General features: G+C 38.4%; 1 protein-coding gene across 1 annotated transcript; it reads left to right on the top strand.

Annotated features, from left to right (window-relative positions):
* The first annotated feature begins 20,447 nt into the window (after nucleotides 1-20,447).
* LOC129638923 (V-type proton ATPase subunit C 2-like) lies at nucleotides 20,448-21,922 on the top strand. Its single transcript, XM_055563665.1, is given in 1 exon segment — nucleotides 20,448-21,922. A coding segment is annotated over 1 exon segment (1,284 nt). The 5' UTR covers nucleotides 20,448-20,461; the 3' UTR covers nucleotides 21,746-21,922.
* Nucleotides 21,923-24,326: the final 2,404 nt, after the last annotated feature.

The raw sequence follows: 24,326 nt of genomic DNA, 5'->3' as shown, positions 1-24,326 counted from the left end.
AAGCCATGTTTATTATACTTATGAAGAATCTAATGTTAGCTGTGTATAGTAGCATGTATTTATTTTTATAATGTTACACATGGTGCTTTCTTTCCACCAAATGACACTGTCAACTTTGAAGAGTAAGTCAGCGGACCCATGAAATAGAAATATATGCCAATGGAAACAGAAAGAGTGTAACTCTGTCTTCCTCTTTAATAATATTTTAGGTGATGTCCAGGATTAGTAACATAGATATTTCAGGACTATGAAGACTATAAGCAAATAATGTTTTCAGGCTATATTCTAAGGGATATTAAAATATAGGATAATTTCAGTGAAAAGCTTAGTCAAACCAGTTGTTATTACAAATACAAAATAACAAATTTTCAGTTTACCCTCTAGGCAGGATATAGACAGAGGCCTAATTTATCAAATTTTCCAGAAAATGCACTATTATAACCCAACTTGTCTTACCTAATGAACTCTTAATTCTGGGTTATATAAATCATTATCTGTTGGAGGGAGGTAGTTTTAAACAAATGAAATATATTCTAAAATAAATGTGTTAATAACAAAACTCAGCATATGGCTGACATTTTCCTTAATTTTGTTTAATAGAGGGTCTCCTGAAGCATCAAATTTACAAACTAAAATAGCTGGATAATGAAAATCATAGAATTTTGTGTTGGAAGGAACATTATAGACCATCCCCTTCACTCACTAAAACAGAGGCTCACAGGTGCAAAACAACTTGCCATAATATTTTGGTTTGTTCAAAGTCCTTTTAAAGTTACCTTACCAAGTGACATTTTGAGGATTATAGTCTTTCTATGTAATTCAATTTTAAGTGTGATTTTGCATATATGCTACAGATTGATGCATTCCAGTGACCTTGCCTTAACTCAAGCTATTTAGCAGGGTAGAGTCCCTTCCAACTGTCAGTTTCCTGGTGAAGAGAAGACAACAACAACAATACTGTACTGGCTAAAGTCAGATAGCAGGTTGGGTGTAAGTGGGTCTCCAAAGCCTTTCACTTACAGAGCAAAAGTAGGACTGGGACTGACCTAGATCAGGAACCCCTGTCAATCAAAAGAAATGCAAAATCCAAGTTTTAAGGATCCAATCCAAGATGAGGGCTTGACAAGGAAGCAAGGGAAGGCAAGGAAAACCCGAAAGCAGCTCAGTGTAGAGGTGATTTGCTGTTTTTTGAGACAATGACCTGCACGGGTCCTATAAAGCGAAGATCTCTTATTTGGACTCCTCTTTTAAGTCTGCTCTCTCCCTGGTGGCCCAGATGGTAAAGAATCTGCCTGCAATGCAGGAGACCCAGGTTTAATCCTTGGGTAAGGGAAGATCCCCTGGAGAAGGGAATGGCTGCCCACTCCAGTATTCTTGCCTGGAGAATCCCATGGACAGAGGAGCCTGGGGGGCTACAGTCCATGGGGTCGCAGAGTTGGACACAGTTCAGCGCCTAACACTTTTACCTTCACTAATTAATTACTTTGATTCTAAAAGGCATGAAAGTCACTACATTATCCCTGGGGAAGCTGGAGTAAATTATTTACAACAAGAGTGAATTCAGTGTCTGCAAAGAGGTCACTTTACAGGTCATTCTGCCCCACAGTGGAAAGTCTTCACCTAGTTTGCCTTCTTATTCTCATTTCTCCCTTTCCTTATTTTTGAGTATACAAAAGTCCTTCTCTTTTGTTAAAGGAGAGTAAGCCCTTTCCCTTCACCAAATCTGAGCAGATTCTAGGCTTATTTATCACTTCCAATTTCTTTGTTACTTTGATTGAAGCAGGTACTGCCTAATCAAGAGCATGACATAGTCATTCTAGAGCAGTGTAAGTTTCAACTTTTAACAGAGTCGAACACCCAGCAAGAAGAGAGGCATAGGTAATAGACTGCAAAGTGTTGGTAGTACTTCCTTTACATCCAGATATGCATACCAGCTTCTCCTACCACTCAATGACATATGATTATGTGTTGGAGTCCCCAAGATACCCAAAATGAATGGATATGCCAGACTAGAGCCAGTTATCCAGGAATCTATCTTCTTTAAAATTTATCCTAGAATATTTAAAATAGTAATATGCATCATTCATTTTACTGTAAATGATTTAGAACATTAAGGTCTTTCCTCCATCTTACTTTCCATTTTGAATTAAATATACATTTTTCAAAAATGAATCAATACTTCCATTAGTATTTGTATCAACCCATTTTTTGTGTATCTGTTAAGTTGTGTCCAACTCTTTGGGACCCCATGGACTGTAGCCTGCCAGTCTCCTTTGTCCATGGAATTTCCCAGGCAAGAATACTGGAGTGGGTTGCCATTTTCTCCTCCAGGGAATCTTCCTGACCCAGGGATTAAACCCACCTCTTTCGAGTCTCCTACATTGGCAGGTGGATTATTTACCACTAGCACCACCTGTGTGGAGGAAAGAAAATCCTCTGAAGGTTTGGAACATCTTATTAACATCTACAAACTTAAAACCAGCATCTTAATTCTCAGTAAAAGAGACAATTCTTTTTCATGGTAACTAAAATTGGTTATTTCAATTATTGCCTTGAAGGCTTAATAGATACCCCATGAAACTGGTGATTTGCACCACTCAACAACTTAAACATTATCGCAAACACTTTCTTCTGTAACACTGTTAAATATAGTTGTAGATGATTTAATGAAATTTAATTTTCTAAGAAATGAATTTTCAAGATATATGCAGAATTTGACAATGGTTTTTGGAAAATGAAAACATGAAATTACACAAATGCAATATAGCTATGATGCAACATGAAAGTTGTCATCTTTGTTTGATATCGTCATATTTGCTTTAAACAACTGTTCCCTTTGTGGTTGGGTTCAGGGATATTATCTGGAAAGCTGGGTGATAAATATTCATGGTGTTTTAATTGCAAGTAAAAAATGGGTGCATTGAGAATCAATTTTAATTCTTTCTTCATTTATTTTCCTCCTCAACTTGTGGGGTCATAAGTTTCTAAAACCTTTAAGAACTTATTATTGTACCTGTTCCAGAATTTTCTTGAAAAGGCACAAAAAGGAATTATTTCCTCTTTTCTAAAATTGAATGCAAATGATCAGATATATAAACTTTAACATGCAAATTAGTGAAACATTCCACAGATTGTCTGCTGCCACTTCCCCCCCTACCCACACATTCCCTCATATTTGAACTAAATCGGCTGTTTCATCATTTCCCAAATATGCCTGTACCTATCTAATCCGGTTTTGGCAGTGGGATAGAAAACGTGTATTTAAGGACAGTCAGAACTTGGTTTGAATCTGTCTCTTGCTCTCTGTGTAGTTTTGGGAAAGTTATTTAGTTTTCATATGCCTTGTATCCTCATAAGAATATTCAGAGAATTGGCCCCTGAGCGTAGTGCCAGGTATATATTATATAGCATGTGCTCAGTTAGTTGTTATTGAATGAAAATGAAGGATCAAATATATATAAAGTATCAGTAAATAGTACCCTCTATCCCTTTCTGAGATAACCCTTTTTTTTGGTCACACCTCTGGACATGAGGGATCTTAGTTCTCCAACCAGGGATGGAACCCACACCCCCTGCAATGGAAGCACAGAGTCATAACCACTGGACTGCCAGGGAAGTCCCTTGTGTTCTTTTTTAAACTAGCAAATCCCTAACCATCCTTCAAGTCCCCCATCAAATGATATATCTTTGGAGGGGACTTCTCCAGCTTCCACAAGGCAGAGCTAATAGTTCTATCTCTGCACTCTCATAGCATCTCATACTTGGCTCCCAGAGCATGGTGCTGTCATTGTTGATTGTCTATGTTTCCAAACTAGGTATAGGAAGCTCCTTGAGGGCAGTGATACCATCTTATTGGCACCTGTCCCTAGTTTCTAAGTCCCAGGTACATAATAGAGCAAATAAATGTGTGATAAAAGATGAAGAAGAGGCTGAATTGTCTGCCAGAGCTTTTACTAGATTGTGAGAATCAACTAAACTTTCAAATTTGCATATTCCCCAGTTCCCACTACACCATGAAATCTAAGGGAAGGCCACTTCCTTTGTATTTGCTGTGCTGACACAGTACCTGGTTCAACAGATGTCACTTGAGTTCATGTAGGCAAAATTGTCTATAGGGTTCTTTCATGCATTCTTTTCTGTTATTGAGTAACTCTTCCCCCACTTCATAGGATCCCTACAATATCTGCCTTTCCTTGTGTGCTCTCAGTCTCTGCTTTCTTTCCCTAAGTACTAAAGGATAGGTTTGCATTAGATAAACTCATCTCTGCTAATGTGTTATTAGGTAACTCCTTGCCATCCTTCCCAAGCAGTAAATGCCTTGGTGAATGCTGGTATATCCAGCCTCAAGACAGCCTGTTTTGAGGAGATAGAGGAAGGGAGATATGGATGCATAATCTTTAAAATATCTTTCAAATTACACTGTATACAATGACTACACATTGTGTTAATTGGCATGTCTAGCCGTGGGCAGAGCTGTGATAAATTAGATATAGTGCATCAACCTCTGAAATCTCTGTTTTTTTTTTTTAATTAAAGATTTTTTTAATGTAGACCATTTTTAAAGTCTTTAATTGAATTTGTTACAATAGTTTCTGTTTTATGCTTCAATTTTTTGGCCATGAGGCATAAATGACCTTAACTCCCCTACCAGGGATTAAACCTGCACCTCCTACATTGGAAGGTGAAGTCTTAAGCATTGGACCACATAGAAGTCCCAAAATCTCTCAGTTTTGAACCTCTTCTTTTAGACATGGAGAATTAAACTCACCAAATCTAATTCCCCACTATGAGTTGGGAATGTTCAAGTAGTGACTTCTTATGGGATAAAAAGTTTGGCTCTAACTCCCTTCCAGGTTACCTGAAGTGACCCCTGCTTTGTTTTCATTTGCCCAGCAACCAATAAGACCATTTTCCATGCTGATTTTCATATGAAGAATTTTTGCCTCTAGGTGGGTATTCAGCTAGCAAGTAGTATACCAAAATTATCACTGGCCCATCAGTCTATCAAGCGTGATACATACAAAATTCATATGGATGCCTAAGATTCTTTGGTATTTTATCCTGAAAAGTTGATCTTTGATGGGTTGGGTCAAGTACCTAGCCTGTGTCATCTTCCTTTTCAGTCTTTTAATTACCAAAATTAACCCCTACCCAACCATCCAACTGTTAAGGATGGAATATGACATTTCTCTTATAATTACAACTTAAATATCTTGAAGGAAAGTCTTTTCTGTTAAAAAAAATCTTATAAGTATTTATGATGTTACGTTGGTCAATTTGGGTAGTGGATTATACAAGAAATGTTTTGGTCTAAGAGTTCTAAATTAGAATATAGTTAAACAAGGAATGTTAGTAAAAATTTTATTTTGCTTTATCCTGCTAATCGTTTTATCTTCCTTCAGACATCTGTTCCCAGAGACTGTTGCCTTGAGTCTATATCCCTCTCTTTCAATTAGGGAGACAGATAAGCAGTTGTCTTGAGAATATAAGGTCATTGGCATTCCATAAATGGATTTCAGTGCCTGCTACAGAAACAAGTGGTGAATGTTCTCTGTCACTTGCAAACTATAAATTAATTAAGTTGACAACTTTTCCTTCTTTATGTTATGCTTTCAGAAGGACTTTTGAAATACCATTTGTTGCATTTTCTGATTTAAAAAGTAACATATGGTCATTGTAGAGAATTGCTAGCACAAAGTACTAAAAAGAGAGTAAAAATCTCAACACCCAGATATAACGATTGTTAGCATTTTGATGTAGTTACTTACATATTTTTAAAGTGCATATAAAATATTTTTTAATTCAGATTATATTATACATACAATGCTATGTCTTAGCTCTTCAAAGTATCCTTATATTTGAAACATTATCAAGTGCTGTTAAGTATTTGAAAACACCCATCTAAATAGTTATATAACATTCTGTCATATGAATATACCATGGGTTGTTTATTAAAAATCACATACTTTTATTGTTGGACACTCAGTTTGATTCCAATTTTTCCATCTTAAAAATAATTCTGTAATCTTTGTTTGAATTTCTGATCATCTCATTAGGTTAGAATCCTACAAAGGAACTTAGTGGGTCTAAGTATGTAATTTTTTTTTTTTCAAAAAACATACATGATAAGAACTTTAAAAATATCTTTAAGAAAGTTTGTATCAATTTACCCAGCCACCAACAGTTTAAGTGTGCCTGTCCTTTACACTGAACTGTCTCCCAAATAATCATTTAAAAGTTCCTAATTTGATTGACCAAAAAAAAGGTATTTTAAAATATTGAACATCTGTAAAAAAAATCTAGCCATTAAGTTCTTGAACTTGTCTCATGTGTTTTTAATCTCTTTTCTTGTGTTTTGCACATTTTCCTTTTTGATTTTTGTGAGCTATTTAGTATTTCAAATCGATCATCCCTTTTTAATGTTTGTTGCAAATATTTTTCCCAGTTTGCGGCTTGTGTTTTAGGTTTTCTTATTTAGTAATGGCTTTTGAGCTTTAAGTTTTTCCATTTTTGTGTAGTCCAAATCTATTGATTTTTCCATTTGTGATTTGTTCCATTGCTTATATGCTTAAAAATTGCATTTTTATTCAGTAAAGTTTTTTGTTAGTTTTAATTAATCAGACATAATTTTGAAGGCAATGGATCTGTTCTACATTACTGCAGATATAGCTGTAGCTGCACTTTGTTCATTTTAAGTATTTTATAGACAGATTTGGAAGTGTTAGTTACAAAAGTTGGAGCAGCTGTAATTCCTTTTAAACAGGACCATGTATAGAGGGAGTGATTCTTTAGAAGGCTTTTGAAAAAATGACTTGAAATGTTGACATTTTATTTCAGTGAACAACTGTGTTGATTGAATGTTCCACATTATTCACGTCACATTGTGTAAGAGCTCTGTAACTCAAGGCAACACAACACTCAAACTCAAGAATCCCCAGCAGTTTTCACTTTGAGGATTGTCTGCCTGTAGCCTTATTTCAGAATAATTAAAACAGCATTTCTCAAAGGGTGGTCTCTGACTCCCTTCCATCACAATCACTTAGACTAATTGTTAAAATGGTGATTCCTCCATCCTCCCTTCACACATACTAAATCACATCCCCTGGGTTTGGGGCCTCAGAAGCCACATTTTAACAGGCATCCCAGGAAATTTGAGAATCTCTGGGCTAGAGAGGAAAATGAGTTAAAGAAGTGGACCCACAGATGCAAAATAAAAAAGCAAATTTTTGAGAACTTGAGGTCAAAGATAGATCTGAAACAAGTGTATCAGCCAGTGGACAGAAAGGATAGTCAGAAAGCAACAGGGCAGAGACTGAAGAGCACTGGTCAGAAAATCAGAAAAAGGAGCTCTGCTACTTTATATTCTTGTGACCCAGGCTAAGTAAAAATTCTTCGGGCTTCTTATCCCTAAAATGAGGGTAAGAAAATGCTTGTACCAAAGCATACAAGACTGTGAGGACTGGGAGAAATAAACAAATCTAACAATGCTTTGTAAAGTTCACAGATTTCATTGTTAATAATAGAATCACAGAAAGTGCTGGTAGTGGTCAGCATCTGTAAGATATGACACTGGGTACCAGTGAGTCACTGGAGTTATTAGAGTTCAAAGTCCACAAATCCAGTCCTTGGAAGGATTTGAAGCTGGAGGCAAGGATGTCAAGGGAGAGAGAAGGCAGGACAACATTAGAAGGGCTAAAGTAGAAGAAGGAGCACAAGTTATATGCAGGCCTACGTGAGAGAAGGAACAAAGTCTCCAGTGGCTCCTTCAGTGGTCATGGTCTCACTGAGCGATGTGGTTAATGACCACTAAGTTCTTTTATCCGGCTTCACACTGGCCCCACAACCCCATTTAGAATCAGGATTGGGCCAGGGTATGAGGTGAGGCTCACCTGTAAGAAGTGACTAAGTTAAACTATTCCTTGAATTAGAGGATTGAGGGCTACAAGGGATGAGGGGAAGTGGCAGGAGTCCAAGTATGTACTTCTCCTATTGTCACAACCTCATGAAATGGGACATATGCCTTCAAATAGTCTAATTTCCCTTTTGATTTCTCTCCTCTGAAGGATTTCATTCACCTTTATTTACTGTGAAATTAAATACATTCCAGTGTTATTAATATTGAAACCTCGGGGTAACAAATAGGATGTATATGTGTGTGCTCAGTCGCTTCAGTCGTGTCTGACTCTTTATGACCCCATGGACCGTAGCCCACCATGCTTATCTGTCCGTGGGATTCTCCAGGCAAGAATACTGGAGAGGGTAGCCATTTCTTTCTCCAGGAGATCTTCTTAACTCAGGGATTGAACTCGTGTTTCCTGTATCTCCTGCATTGGCAGGAAGATTCTTTACCTCCTGAGCCATCGGGAAGCACAACAAATAGAATATATAGCAGTAAATATAGATACAGTCATTTAAACCAGGCCCATGCAAACTCTGTTCATTAAGTGTAGTGGAAAGAGCATGGGCTTCCATGTGTCAGGAACCATCTGAATTACCCCTGAGCTGGAATTCTATCTCAATTTCTTCCTATCTGTGTGATCTTGAATATGACTGTATATGAGCTGCTATCTATAGAATCTGGAAAATGGAGATAAAAAATGTCTACCTGAATAGTTACTGGAGGATTAAATCAGATCACCTAGCAAAAGAAACTGGTACAATGACTGGTATCCTTGTTTAACTGATTAATCAAATTTCAATAATTCTTATCTGATTTTCTAATAGAGGGCTTAGGCATATTCCTTTACCCCAATCCTATGGGGTCCATAATTCTCCCCCTCAACTTTAGCCATTTTTGCTTGATCCATCTCTTTGTCTTTTATGTTTTCTCCCTCCAACCTTTATTTCTAAGGAATCAAGATTCATGTGTTCTGGAATCTAGGATGACTTCTCTCTAGATGAAAAATTCTCTCCTTAGCTTCCTGAATATTGAATACATTCCCTTGGTTTTCTACTCAGAGAAGTTTTTCTATATTAGCCTTCCACTTTTTTTTCATGGCCACTTTCTTATTTTGCATGATTTATCCTGTTATTATATCAAAGATTAAAAAAAAAATTCTTCTCTCCACTTGTTCCAGAGTAACTTTTCTAGCCCTTCAGTGTTTGTCATCCTTTTCTGGCCACATTCAAGCCTTCCTACAAAGATGCAGAAACACACTGACCTAAAACCCACCTAATTATGGATGAGATCCCAACCAGTCTGGAGCTTTCACCACTTGGCTTAAAGGATGATAAGAGGCCTGTATTAAGACTCTAGTCTACCCTGTACTCACAGTCAATACTAACTTCAGCTAAACCTCTCCACTCATCCACAGGGGCCCAGAAATCTAGTTACTGAGGATTACTTATATTTAAGACTTTGTTAGTGAGGAAAATGCCAAAATCTTTCTCCTCTTCTTTTATGCATCCAAGTACTTTTGGATAACAGAACTGCAAAGTCTTTTATTGTGAGTTAAGAAAAGGGAAGAAAGTCCTTTCTATTTGCTTGGAAGTCCCACACATCTGGGTATGATCATTGTATAGCTGTAGTTAGTACAAAATAGAAACAGTCCACACATTCATTCATTCAGCAAATATTTATCAAGAATTTACAATATACAATGTAAAGTTCTGGATAAGGGGATTAGGATGAGTAGACATGGGCCCTGCTGAGATCTCACAGAGTTTTTATTATCGAATAGGGAAGATAAGCCACAAACAACTATAATACACAGCATAAAGGGATAAATACCATACAAATGAAAGAGATTGTGTCTTCAGAGAGGGGAGAGATTCCTCCAGGCTGAAAACCTCATGTGATTAGTTTCCCTCAGTGACTGACCAAATGGTAAGACAGTCTCATGAAACCAGCTTCAGCAACAAGACTTAAAGTATTTCAATTTAATATAAGGAAAAAATGAAATTCAGTTGTCTCAACAATGAGCATAGTGTCATTGTATGAGGGCAGCCTGTGGACACCAGAAGACCCTGACAATTGCAGTGCTCTATTTGTAAAGCCTTCTTTCTTTTCCTCAGGTTGTGGAAATAGAATAGAACAGTCTTCAAAAAGAGCAAAGTGGAGAATTTCCAATTTTGTCTTTTAATAAATGGCTTCTTGACACTGCATAGAATGAAAATAATGATAGCTCTTTTGCCACCAAAGCATAATGACCTTTGTGGCCTTTCTCCTCACTCTGTACTCTGTACTTTACATGGTAAACAGCAATTTGAGTGGTGATATTATAAAAGATTTTAACCCTCTGTTGCTCAGCAAGTATGAAGCAGACACAGAGCCCATATTGTGCACACTGAGTCAGGACTAATAGCAAAGGGGTGTTTCTGGGTTTTCCCCTTCCCCCAGTTCACTGAAACAGAAAGGGTAGTATTAATAGAGAGCCCTTACTGAGAAGGCAAAGGATCCATGGATGGTCAGAAAACTTATAAATCTGAAACATTGAAGTTGATACTGCATGGGAACTTAGAATCTGAATTCTGTAGATGAAATTATTACCAGCCTAAATTATTAGAAAAATAATGGAACAGTTAGATTTTAAATCTTTTGTTTTTACAGTTATGGGAAAAAAAAAAAAAAAAACACATAGCAGTGTAAGAACTCTTTGACTATTCTTTTTTTTCCCAAGTCATTTCTGTGAGTGCTAAGTTGCTTCAGTTGTGTCCGACTCTTTGCAACCCCATGGACTGTAGCCAACCAGGCTCCTCTGTCCATGGGATTTTCCAGGCAAGAATACTGGAAGGTGCCGGGGTCCAGCCCCGGCTGATCCAGGGTATTCGAAGGAGAGACGGCTAGGCGAGGGTCAGGGAACAACTGCTTAAGTACACTTTAATTAAGGATACAAAGAGTAATAGAATAAGGATAGCTCAGTGAGGAAATTCAGTGGAGAAAAGCGGCTGAAATAAGGATAGCTCAGTAGGAAAATTCAGTGGAGAAAAGAAGCTGAGTGGCTTGGTTTACGCGGAAAATCAATATAACCCGTGACACCAGGTTAGCTCTGACCACGGAGGCCGCAGGCGCCCTCTCGAATAGCGGAAGGTGTCCCACCTTAGACACCTTCTCGAGTGGGTCTTAGAAGCCCAGGCAAATAAATGGTCGCAGAGGACATCCGCGCTCCAGATGGACGCTCAGCCGGAAGTTAAAGGGAAGAATGACATGGGGAGACCAAGTTTCAGTGAACAAGGCCCGCACTTTATTTTCCAAAGTAGTTTTTATATCTTAAGTTATGCATAGAGGATAATGGGGGAAGGGGTGGAGTCATGCAAGGACAGCAGTTCCTGGTTCTAATCGAAGCCAGGCTTTCAAACTTATCATATGCAAAAGTTCAGGTGATTGACATCATCTTCTTGCCCGGAGGCCTGTTAACATTTTAAGAAACTTATTTTTCTCTAAAGGTGATTATTCCAAAGTCAGGCACCAGCCTTCCAAAAAGCATTGGACAAAGCTGCATTTTACATTTCTATACACCCATTATATCAATCAATACACTGCCAAAGACACAGTAGGTAAGGAGTATGGAGACTTAGCAGCAAACATTGGCCCAACAAGTGAAAAACCCTTCACCAATACATTTTCTAATCAATCTTTTAACTACTCAAAGGAATCTGTGTTTAGGCAGTTTAGAACATCTCCTGCCTCTCACAGTTGGGAGGCTCTGAACAATCACATGTGGCCGGAAAAACCTATTCAGGCAGGCTAGAGGATTTCCAAAGGAGTTTGTAGGTTGAAACACTGTCACATCCAGGAATTATTAACTGGAGCTGTAAGCTAACTCTCTTTTCAGAGAGAGGTAGTGGGGGACAGCCCCCCGTAAAGTCAGAGGTGTAGGTGAAAGCACAAAGCAGAAAGTAGGCAGACTCTGGTTTTGGGGGTAGATGCTCGAGAATTTCCAGGGGGACTCCTGAGGCTCGATCCCGCCTTTGCATATGCCGAGCCTCCTTCCTCATGACCTTTGTCATGGGCGGAGTGCCTCACGCTGGCTCCCGGCAGTGATAGAATTCCAGTTGAGCTATTCCAGATCCTCACTCAATATGCAATATGCCGGCTCCCAGCAGGAAGGGATAAATGCCATACAATGAAAGGGATACCAGAACATTTGGGTTGCTATGCCCTCTTCCAGGGGATCTTCCTGACCCAGGGATCAAACCCGTATCTCTTATGTCTCCTGCATTGGCAGGCGGGTTTTTTACCACTAGCGCCACCTGGGAAGCCCCTTTCAGTCATTTCAGTTCAGTTCAGTTGCTCAATAGTGTCCGACTCTTTGTGACCCCATGGACTGCAGCACGCCAGGCCTCCCTGTCCATCACCAACTCCAGGAGTTTACTCAAACTCATGTCCATTGAGTCGTTGATGCCATCCAACCATCTCATCCTCTGTCGTCCCCTTCTCCTCCTGCCTTCAATCTTTCCCAGCATCAGGGTCTTTTCAAATGAGTCACCTCTTCACATCAGGTGGCCAAAGTATTGGAGCTTCAGCTTCAGCATCAATCCTTCCAATGAATATTCAGGACTGATTTCCTTTAGGATGGACTGGTTGGATTTCCTTGAAGTCCAAGGGACTTTCAAGAGTCTTCTCCAACATCACAGTTCAAAAGCATCAATTCTTTGGCACTCAGCTTTCTTTATGGTCCAACTCTCACATCCATACATGACTAATGGAAAAACCATAGCTTTGACTAGACAGACCTTTATTGGCAAAGTAATGTTTCTGTTTTTTAATATGCTATCTAGGTTGGTCATACCTTTTCTTCCAAGGAGTAAGCGTCTTCTAATTTCATGGCTGCAGTCACCATCTGCAGTGATCTTGGAGCCCCCAAAAATAAAGTCTGACACTGTTTCCATTGTTTCCCCATCTATTTTCCATGAAGTGGTGGGACCAGATACCATGATCTTAGTTTTCTGAATGTTGAGTTTTAAGCCAACTTTTTCCCTATCCTATTTTACTTTAATCAAGAGGCTTTTTAGTTCTTCTAAATATTAAACCAAGCTTCTCCAAAACTACAAGGTCCTAGGAAAGTGTAGAGAATTATCAAAAGCACTGAATGAATAGTTGATATTCTGTACAGACATTATCAACTCAAGTATTCTATTGAATAACTTTTTTGGATGACATTTTTATTGAGATAGAATTGACTAGAATGCCATATTTGTTTTAGGTGTACAATGTAATGATTTGACACTTTATTGTTCGTCAAAGAATTGTTGTTTAGTCACTAAGTCATGTCTGACTCTTGTAACCCTATGGACTGTAGCCCACCAGGCTCCTTTGTCCATGGGATCTCCCAGGCAAGAATACTGAAGTGCATTGCCATTTTATTCTCTAGGGGATCTCCCCCACCTCCACAGATTAACCCCCCATCTCCTGCATTGGCAGGCGGGTTCTTTACCACTGAGCCACCTATGAAGCCCTCTTTAAAGAATGCTTAATTATAAAGCCTGACTCTGAATTTTAAATGTTATAGATGTGATAGAATAGCACCTTAATAGGGTTGCCAGATTTAGTAAATAAAATTGAAGGATGCCCAGTTAAACTTGAATTTGAGATACCAAAATAATTTTTTAGTATTATTATGACCCACACCACACCTGGCAACTCTAACGTTATTTAGAGGGTGTTGCTTGATTATATAATATTCCAGTGGGCTGGTTAATTTTTAGGAGGCCTGTTTGCTTTAAGTCTCTAGGTTTTAATCTTTCCCTGTTTCTGCATGTCTGCTAAGCATACAAGATTTATTTGAATGAATGGAAAGATCTTCAGTGAAGAAGACTATTCATTTCATAAATGAATTATTTTAAAGCCCTGCATCCCTCTGCAAAAAAAAAAAAAAAAAAAGTGAACCAAAAGCCCTTTTTTGGCCATGCCAATTGCTCTTCACTTGTTGATCTGGGTTGAATCATCTAGATAAGTGTCTTAACTATAAGTGCCTCATTCTACACTTCTTAGTATAAAGGCTCAACCAGAATGAGGTGGGGGTGAGGCGGGGGAGGGAGGAGGCTAGGAGCCGAGTCAAAAAAAGTATAAATATATTAAATTGAGAATTTGGAACACACCCAAAATGAATATGTAGTGAGCCAAAATGTACACCTCATTTGGAGTTTTCCTTTATTTTAAAGCATCTCACCTCCTCAGCTAAAACTCAGCTAGTTTACCTGTTCTGATCATTTCAATGAGCATTTAATTCACACTTCCATCAGAAGGTTTAAAAATATCTGAAAAGTTGATGGTTCTGCATTTAGTTCTGAATAATTTTACAAGGAAAAATACACTCTCTTCACATTTGAATACCTTGATGTCTTGATGTCAGCATCTGGCATTACTTCTTATCCCCTCCCCCACAAAAAAAAAGATTAGTTCCCTCTCCACATCAGGCTAGCTCCAAGGACAGATTCTAAGTATGATAAAATAGTACAAAAGAATCTCAGTAACATGGTCTGTTAACTAAGTTTATAACAATTTTCAGAGGGGCATTAAATTATGCAAATCAAAACTTATAGGAAAACAAATATTAGAGATTTTCAGTTGTTTCTTTATTGTGTCATAAGAAAACCTTTTAATGAAATCCAAGACAGCTTATCAAAGTTTTAATTCTGTTATGACAGATAATCTTCATGATGAAATAACCTTAAATATAATATTCAAAGTTTTAAATTGTTGCTTTTCAAACATTTCTTATAAATCTTTATTCTTTTAATTTTAAAAGTATTTACATACTCCTGTCTTTTGTTTATATAATTTGTTAAAACACACAATTTTGTATATTATACTTGAAACCCCATGAGTTTTGAGCTATGTAGGTAATATTATTTTATTTTACTGATGAAAAATATTGAGGTTTAGAGACAGTGATATTCAAAAGCACACACAGCGATAAGTACCTCAGTTGCCTCTAGAAATGAGTTAGAACTCTATTTACGCAGTTTCACATGTACTATCTGCCCTCTCAGGAATTTTTTAATGGAAAAATATTGGTGTGCTTTTGTTTATGATGATTATTAAATCTTTTGTTCAGCCCCCAAAACACTATACGGGCTTAAAGAGATATCATGTCCTCAAGATGCTGACATAAGCAAAAGCATACTTTCAGATAGAGCTTCAGTGGTAATTAAAATATATTTTTCTGTATGTGACTTTGTACCATATACATTATATAGTATATCTTTTGTCCAAGGGAGCTTCATTTATAATAACTAAATTTAAATATATGCCTACATGCAGATAAAAAGATATTTTAAGGGTAATTAAAATTTTCCCACACTATGAAATATATATATCTGACAATACTATTGGCATTTAAATAAGTATGTACTATAAAACCACAGTAACTAAGATTCTAATAACACAAAATACATGATAAATTAGTTATAAGTTAGCCATAAGTATATGTTTTCACTATTATTTACAAAAAAAATTGCCAAGAAATTAAATCAGGTCCATAATCTTTAACACATGTACTCTGAGAATCTTTTAAGCATGTACACATACATGCACACACACACATATACATAAATTATATAGTAATATGCTGACCATAAAATATTCCTTTTAATAAAAAATGTCTTGACAGAGCCTTGTAATGAAAACTTGATTAGCTTAGTTTAACTTAATGTACATTCTCAAACATAAGAACCTCATATTTTAACACACTGGAAGCTCTAACCAGAACATTTGAGCGATAAAAAGAAACAAAGGGCATACAGATTAGAAAGAAAGAAGTAAAGATATCTTTATTTGCAGATGAAGTGATCATATACATAGAAAATCCTCAAGAAGTTACAACTAATAAGTGAATTCAGCAAATTTACAGGATATAAGGTCAAAATGCCAAAGTTAATTGTACTTCTATATACTAGCAATAAACAATTCAAAAAGGGAATCGAGAAAACAATTCCACTTATAACAGCATCAAAATGAGTAAAATACTTAGGAATAAATTTAACCAAAGAGATCAAAGACTTATACATGTGAAACTGCAAAATACTTTTGAAAGAAATCAAAGAAGCTCTAAATAAGTTAAAAGGCAGCCTATGTTCATAGTTTGGAACACAGTATTGTTAAGATGGCAATTATCTGCAAAATGATTTACAGATTCCACGCAATCACTACTGAAATGTCAATGGCCTTTTCCCAGAAATGTAAAAACCAGTTTTCAGATTCATATAAACTTGCAAGGGGTCCTAAACAGTCAAAGCAATCTTGAAAAAGAACAATGTTGGAAGACTTACACTTCCTGATTTTAAAACTTACTGCAAAGCTACATGACCAGTGCGTTCTCTTGGCCAAACTCTATTAGCCTTTGCCCTGCTTCATTCCATATTCCAAAGCCAAATTTGCCTGTTACTCCAGGTGTTTCTTGACTTCCTACTTTTGCATTCCAGTCCCCTATAATGAAAAGGACATATTTTTGGGGTGTTAGTTCTAAAAGGTCTTGTAAGTCTTCATAGAACCGTTCAACTTCAGCTTCTTCAGCATTACTGGTTGGGGCATAGACTTGGATTAATGTGATATTGAATGGTTTGCCTTGGAAAAGAACAGAGAACATTCTGTGGTTTTTGAGATTGCATCCAAGTACTGCATTTCGGGCTCTTTTGTTGACCATGATGGCTACTCCATTTCTTCTAAGGGATTCCTGCCCTCAGTAGTAGATATAATGGTCATCTGAGTTAAATTCACCCATTCCAATCCATTTTAGTTCTCTGATTCCTAGAATGTTAACGTTCACTCTTGCCATCTCCTGTTTGACCACTTCCAAGTTCTGTTGATTCATGGACCTAACATTCCAGGTTCCTCTGCAATATTGCTATGTACAGCATCAGACCTTGCTTCTATCACCAATTACATCCACAACTGGGTATTGTTTTTGCTTTGGCTTCATCCCTTCATTCTTTCTGGAGTTATTTCTCCACTGATCTCCAGTAGCATATTGGGCACCTACAAACCTGGGGAGTTCCTCTTTCAGTATCTTATCATTTTGCCTTTTCATACTGTTCATGGGGTTCTCAAGGCAAGAATACTGAAGTGGTTTGCCATTCCCTTCTCCTGTGGACCATATTCTGTCAGAATTCCCTCTTCCAACCACACAAGAGAAGACTCTACACATGGACATCACCAGATGGTCAACACTGAAATCAGATAGATTATATTCTTTGCAGCAAAAGAAGGAGAAGCTCTATACAATCAGCAAAAACAAGACCAGGAGCTGACTGTGGCTCAGATCATGAACTCCTTACTGCCAAATTCAGACTTAAATTGAAGAAAGTAGGGAAAACCACTAGACCATTCAGGTTTGACCTAAATCAAATCCCTTATGATTATACAGTGGAAGTGAGAAATAGATTTAAGGGCCTAGATCTGATAGATAGAGTGCCTGATGAACTATAGACTGAGGTTCATGACATTGTACAGGAGACAGGGATCAAGACCATCCCCATGGAAAAGAAATGCAAAAAAGCAAAATGGCTGTCTGGGGAGGCCTTACAAATAGCTGTGAAGAGAAGCGAAAAGCAAAGAAGAAAAGGAAAGATATCAGCATCTGAATGAAGAGTTCCAAATAATAGCAAGAAGAGGTAAGAAAACCTTCCTCATCAATCAATGCAAAGAAATAGAGGAAAACAACAGAATGGAAAAAACTATAGATCTCTTCAAGAAAATTAGAGATACCAAGGGAACATTTCATGCAAAGATGGGCTCAAAAAGGACAGAAATGGTAAGGATCTAACAGAAGCAGAAGATATTAAGAATAGGTGGCAAAAATACACAGAAGAACTGTCCAAAAAATATTTTCATGACCAAGATAATCACGATGGTATGATCACTCACCTAGAGCCAGACATCCTGGAATATGAAGTCACGTGGGCCTTAGAAAGCATCACTATGAACAAAGCTAATGAAGGTGATGGAATTCCAGTTGAGCTATTTCAAATCCTGAAAGATGATGCTGTGAAAGTGCTGCACTCACTATGCCAGCAAATTTGGAAAACTCAGCAGTGGCCACAGGACTGGAAAAGGTCAGTTTTCATTCCAATCCCAAAGAAAGACAATGCCAAAGAATGCTCATACTACCACACAATTGCACTCATCTCACACGCTAGTAAAGTAATGCTCAAAATTCTCCAAGCCAGGCTTCAGCAGTATGTGAACCGTGAAATTCCAGATGTTCAAGCTGGTTTTAGAAAAGGCAGAGGAACCAGAGATCAAATTGCCAACATCTGCTGGATCATGGAAAAAGCAAAAGCATTCCAGAAAAACATCTATTTCTGCTTCATTAACTATGCCAAAGCCTTTGACTGTGTGGATCACAATAAACTGTAGAAAATTCTGAAAGAGATGGGCATACCAGACCACCTGACCTGCCTCTTGAGAAACGTATGTGCAAGTCAGGAAGCAACAGTTAGAACTGGACATGGAACAACAGACTGGTTCCAAATAGGAAAAGGAGTACGTCAAGGCTGTATATTGTTACCCTGCTTATTTAACTTATATGCAGAGTACATTATGAGAAACACTGGGCTGGAAGAAACACAAGTTGGAATCAAGATTCCTGAGAGAAATATCAATAACCACAGATAGGCAGATGACACCACCCTTATGGCAAAAAGTGAAGAGGAACTAAAGAGCCTCTTGATGAAAGTGAAAGAAGAGAGTGAAAAAGTTAGCTTAAAGCTCAATAATCAGAAAAGGAAGAACATGGCATCTGGTCCCATCACTTCATGGGAAATAGATGGGGAAGCAGTGGAAACAGTGTCAGACTTTATTTTGGGGGGCTCCAAAATCACTGCAGATGATGACTGCAGCCATGAAATTAAAAGACGCTTACTCCTTGGAAGGAAAGTTATGACCAACCTAGATAGCATATTCAAAAGCAGAGACATTACTTTGCCAACAAAGGTCTGTCTAGTCAAGGCTATGGTTTTTCCTGTGGTCATGTATGGATGTGAGAGTTGGACTGTGAAGAAAGCTGAGTGCTGAAGAATTCATACTTTTTAACTGTGGTGTTGGAGAAGACTTGAGAGTCTGTTGGACTGCAAGGAGATCCAACCAGTCCATTCTAAAGGAGATCAGTCCTGGGTGTTCTTTGGAAGGAATGATGCTAAAGCTGAAACTCCAGTACTTTGGCCACCTCATGCGAAGAGTTAACTCATTGGAAAAGAATCTGATGCTGGGAGGGATTGGGGGCAGGAGGAGAAGGGGACGACAGAGGATGAAATGGCTGGATGGCATCACTGACTCGATGGACGTGAGTTTGCGTCAACTCTGGGAGTTGGTGATGGACAGGGAGGCCTGGCATGCTGCAATTCATGTGGTCGCAAAGAGTCGGACACAACTGAGTGACTGAACTGAACTGAACTGACAAAGCTACATTAATTGAAAGACATAAGAGTAGACATATTGACATATAGATTAGTGGAATAGAAAACAGAGTTCAGTAATAAACCCTCACTTTTATGATCAACTGATTTTTCCCCAAGAACATTCAATGGGGAAAGAATAGTCATTTGAACAAATGGTGCTGGGGCAACTAGATATTCCCAGGTAAAAGAATGAAATTGTGCTCTTACTTCACCTAAAATGGATCAAAGACCTATGTGTAAAAGATAGAACTATAGAACTTTTAGAAGAAAACAAATATGCCAAGTCTTTGTGACTTTGTATTTGGCAATGGCTTCTTAAATATGACACCAAAGGCACACAAAAAAAACAAAAGAAAAAATTTGTAAATTGGACTTCATCAAAACTAAAATCGTTTTTCCATCCAAGAACATTATTAAGAGAGTAAAAAGACAAGCCACAGAATGGGAGGCAATACTTGCAATCACATTCCTGATAAGGGTCCAGTATTCAGAAATTTTTGAGATCTCTTATAATTCTGCAACAAAAAGGTTATTTCTTATAAAATTCTCAGAACACTAGAAATAGAAACTTTCTCAATTTGAAAGCATTCTCATCCATGAAAACTCTGAAGATATAATCACACTTAATGGTTCAGGAACAAGAGGAGGAGGTTTGCTCTTTCCACTTCTATTCAACATTGTACTGGATGTTCTAGTAAGTATAACTAGTAAGTATAATAAGCTGAGACATAAAGGGCATTTGAGAAGCCGCTGCCTCCTGGGAGCCGGCCGTGCGCTTCGGCCCCGTGCCCGCCCGCTGCCTGCTCGTGCGGCCCGCGGGCTCCGGGTAAGGACGTGCGGCGGCTTGGAGACCCGAGGCGGCGAGGGGAGAGGGCGCGCGTCGCGACCCGGGGGACCAGAGCGAGCTGCCCGCGTCCCCTTGGTCCCTGCTCCTCCTCGGCCCACGCGCGCCCTCCAAGACTTTTCTCCGTGGGAACCCGGGAGCCCGCGCTTCTGCTGTGCCCTCCCAGGGGCCAGGGCAGGTGGCATCTCCTCGGGGCCAGTTTGTCCCCAGGCCATCAGCGATCGAAAGCAAAGGAACTGCGTTCGGTGTGCTCGAGCTGGATCAAAGAAGACTGGAAACATGTCGGAGTTTTGGTTAATTTCTGCCCCCAGAGATAAGGAAAATTTACAAGCCCTGGAGAGGATGAACACAGTAACCTCCAAGTCTAACCTGTCTTATAACACCAAATTCACGATTCCTGACTTCAAGGTGGGGACCTTGGATTCCCTTGTCGGCCTCTCTGATGAGCTGGCGAAGCTTGGTATCTTTGCTGAAAGTCTCATAAGGAGAATGGCCCAGAGCGTGGTGGAAGTGATGGAAGATGCCAAGGGAAAGGTCCAGGAGAACCTTCTGGCCAACGGAGTTGACCTAACGTCCTTTGTGACCCACTTCGAATGGGACGTGGCCAAGTATCCCGTGAAGCAGCCACTGGTGAGCGTGGTGGACATTCTGGCAAAGCAACTGGCACAGATCGAGATAGACCTGAAGTCCCGAACAGCTGCCTACAACACTCTGAAGACAAACCTAGAGAATCTGGAGAAGAAATCTATGGGAAACCTCTTCACTTGGACCCTGAGCGACATTGTGAGCAAAGAAGACTTCGTGCTGGATTCTGAGTACCTGATCACACTGCTGGTCATTGTCCCCAAGCCGAGTTGCGTACAATGGCAAAAAACCTATGAATCCCTCTCAGATATGGTGGTCCCAAGGTCAACCAAGTTGATCGCTGAGGACAAGGAGGGCGGCCTCTTCACCGTGACTCTGTTTCGAAAAGTGATCGATGATTTCAAAACCAAAGCCAAAGAGAATAAGTTCACTGTACAAGAATTTTACTATGATGAAAAAGAAATTAAAAGGGAAAGGGAAGAGATGACCTGATTGCTGTCGGATAAGAAGCAACAATATCAAACTTCCTGTGTTGCTCTTAAAAAGGGATCATCCACCTTCCCGGACCACAAGGTTAAGGTAACCCCACTAGGGAACCCTGATAGGCCCGCTGCGGGGCAGAGTGACAGAGAGAGAAAGAATGAGGGCCAGGGTGAGGGCCTGCTGCTGCGATGGCTCAAGGTCCACTTCAGCGAAGCCTTTGTTGCCTGGATCCACATCAAGGCACTGAGAGTATTTGTGGAGTCTGTGCTCAGGTATGGACTGCCAGTGAACTTCCAGGCGGTTCTCCTCCAGCCTCATAAGAAGTCATGCACCAAACGTTTACGACAGGTTCTGGACTCCGTCGTCAGGCATCTGGATGAAGTTGCAGCTGCAAGTATATTGGATGCATCCGTGGAGATCCCTGGACTCCAACTCAGCAACCAAGACTACTTTCCTTACGTCTACTTCCACATCGACCTTAGTCTTCTCGACTAGAAAGATGAGCTGGTACTGCTAAACTTGAGTATTCCTGTGAACTACTACAGACACTTCTTTCCTCTAGTCCGAGAACAATTTAAGTATCCTACAGATTTTAGATTTTTAGAGAAATTGCTCACAAAGATTAGAGACAGTTGTATTTATTTTTTGTAAGTTACAGTAAAGAAATGTTCTCAGTCCAAAAAAAAAAAAAAAGGGGGGGGGCATTTGAATTGGGAAGAAATAAGTAAGACTGTCTTTGTTCACACATAACATGATCATTTATAGAGAAGATATTAAATCTACAAAAAAGCTACTAGATATAAAAAATGCATTAACAACATTGCAGGATACAAGGTAATAGAAACATCAATGTTTTTTCTATATATTAGTCACTAACAATTGGAAATTGTATTTAAATAAAACAATACCATTGACAAGAGCATAAAAAGACATGAAATACATAGGTGTAAATCTAACAAAAGATGCTAAAGACTAGTATACTGAAAACTACAAAACAAAATTAAAGAAATTATAAATAAATAGATATATGGTGTTTATTGACCAAAAGACTCATTTTTGTCATTTTGTCAATTTTATCTAAATTGATGTTTAAGATCCATATATTATATTCAAGTTCATCTGGAAAGACAAAGGACCAGCTAAAACAACTTTGAAAAAAAGTGCAAAGTTTGAGGAGTAAGAGTATCTGTTTTCAAGACTCATTATAAATTTATAATAATCAAAACCTTATGTTACTAGTGTCTTTGCACTAGTTTATCTTTATAAACATGTAGGTCAATGGAACAGAATAGAGAGTTAAGAAATAAGCCCATACATATATATGCTGCTGACTTTCAACAATGAATCAAATGCAGTTCAGTGGAGAAAGAATAGATTTTTTTCCCCCAATTGTGCTGGAACAATTAAACATCTATATGAAAAAGCATTAATGTAGGCCCATACATTTGTCATAAATGAAAATTTACCCCAAATGGTTCATAGACCTAAATTTAGAACCTCAATATATAAAACTTCTAGAAGAAATCATAGGAGAAAAGTTTTGCATCCTTGGATTCAGAAAATATTTCTTAGATATGACACCAAAAGTATTTACAATCCGTAAAAGCCAAAAGTTGATAAAATGGGTTTCATCAAAAATTTTAAATTCTGCTCTTTGAAAGACACTGTTAAAAGAATGTAAAGACAAGCCACTGTCTGGGTGAAAATTTTGTACTTAGGTGATAAAGACTTGCATGCACAATAACAAACAACCAAATTTAAATGTGGGTAAGATTTGAAAATATATGAATGACAAATAGACAAATGAAAATATACTCATCATTAGTCATTGAAGAAATGAAGATTAAAACCACAAAATAAGGTACCACCACACAGCCATGGACATGCTATGCTATGCTATGCTAAGTCACTTCAGTCGTGTCCAACTCTGTGTGATCGCATAGACGGCAGCCCACCAGGCTCCCCTGTCCCTGGGATTATCCAGGCAAGAACACTGGAATGGGTTGCCATTTCCTCCTCCAATGCATGAAAGTGAAAAGTGAAAGTAAAGTTGCTCAGTTGTGTCCGACTCCTAGCGACCCCATGGACTGCAGCCTACCAGGCTCCTCCGTCCATGGGATTCTCCAGGCAAGAGTACTGGAGTGGGGTGCCATTGCCTTCTCCATCCATGGACATACCTCACTGTATTGTGTTTCATCGTATTGCATTTTTTAGGTCCTGCTCTTTTTACAAATTGAAGGTTTGTGGTAACCCTGTGTCTAGCAAGTCTAAGGGTGCCACTTTTCCACTTCATGTCTGTCTCATTTTGGTAAGTCTCAAAATATTTCAATTTTTTTATTACTTTTATATTTGATATGGTGATCTGTGATCAGTTATCTTTGATATTATGGTTGTAATTTTTGGCAGGGGAGGGGGGCACCACAAACCATGCCCATATGAGATGGTGAACTTAACCAGTAAACGTTTTGTGTGTTCTGACTGGTCAGTCGACCAGACGTTCCCCCAGCTCTCTCCCTCTCCAGGGGCCTTCTCATTCCCTGAAATACAACAACATTAAAACTAGGCCAATTAACAACCCTATAGTGGCCTCTAAGTGTTCGAGTTAAAGAGTCAATCAAAAACGATAAGTTCCTACTGTATAGCAGAGAGAACTATATTTAATATCCTATGATAAACCATAATAGAAAAGAATGTTAAAAAGAATATACATATATATGTAAAACTGAATCATTTTGCTGTACAGCAGAAATGAACACAACATTGTAAATCAACTATACTTCAACAAAAGAGTCAATTCAGCAAACTTCATTTAATCATTTTTTAAAGAAAATTCCACAGCCATCCCAATCTTCAGCAAATACCACCCTGATCAGTCAGTGGCCATGAACATAAGGCAAGACCATCTCCCACTAAAAATATTAGGACTCACTGAAGGCTTGTATGATGGTTGGCATTTTTTTGCAACAAAATATTTTAATTGTTTTTATATATATTTTAATAATCTGTTGCACACTTAGTAAACTATAGTATAGTGTAAACACAACTTTTATATGCACTGGGAAACTAAAAAATTCTG

Source organism: Bubalus kerabau, chromosome X (genome assembly GCF_029407905.1).
Source record: "Bubalus kerabau isolate K-KA32 ecotype Philippines breed swamp buffalo chromosome X, PCC_UOA_SB_1v2, whole genome shotgun sequence".
Classification (NCBI taxonomy): domain Eukaryota; kingdom Metazoa; phylum Chordata; class Mammalia; order Artiodactyla; family Bovidae; genus Bubalus; species Bubalus kerabau.
This window is presented reverse-complemented; position numbering and strand designations above follow the sequence as displayed.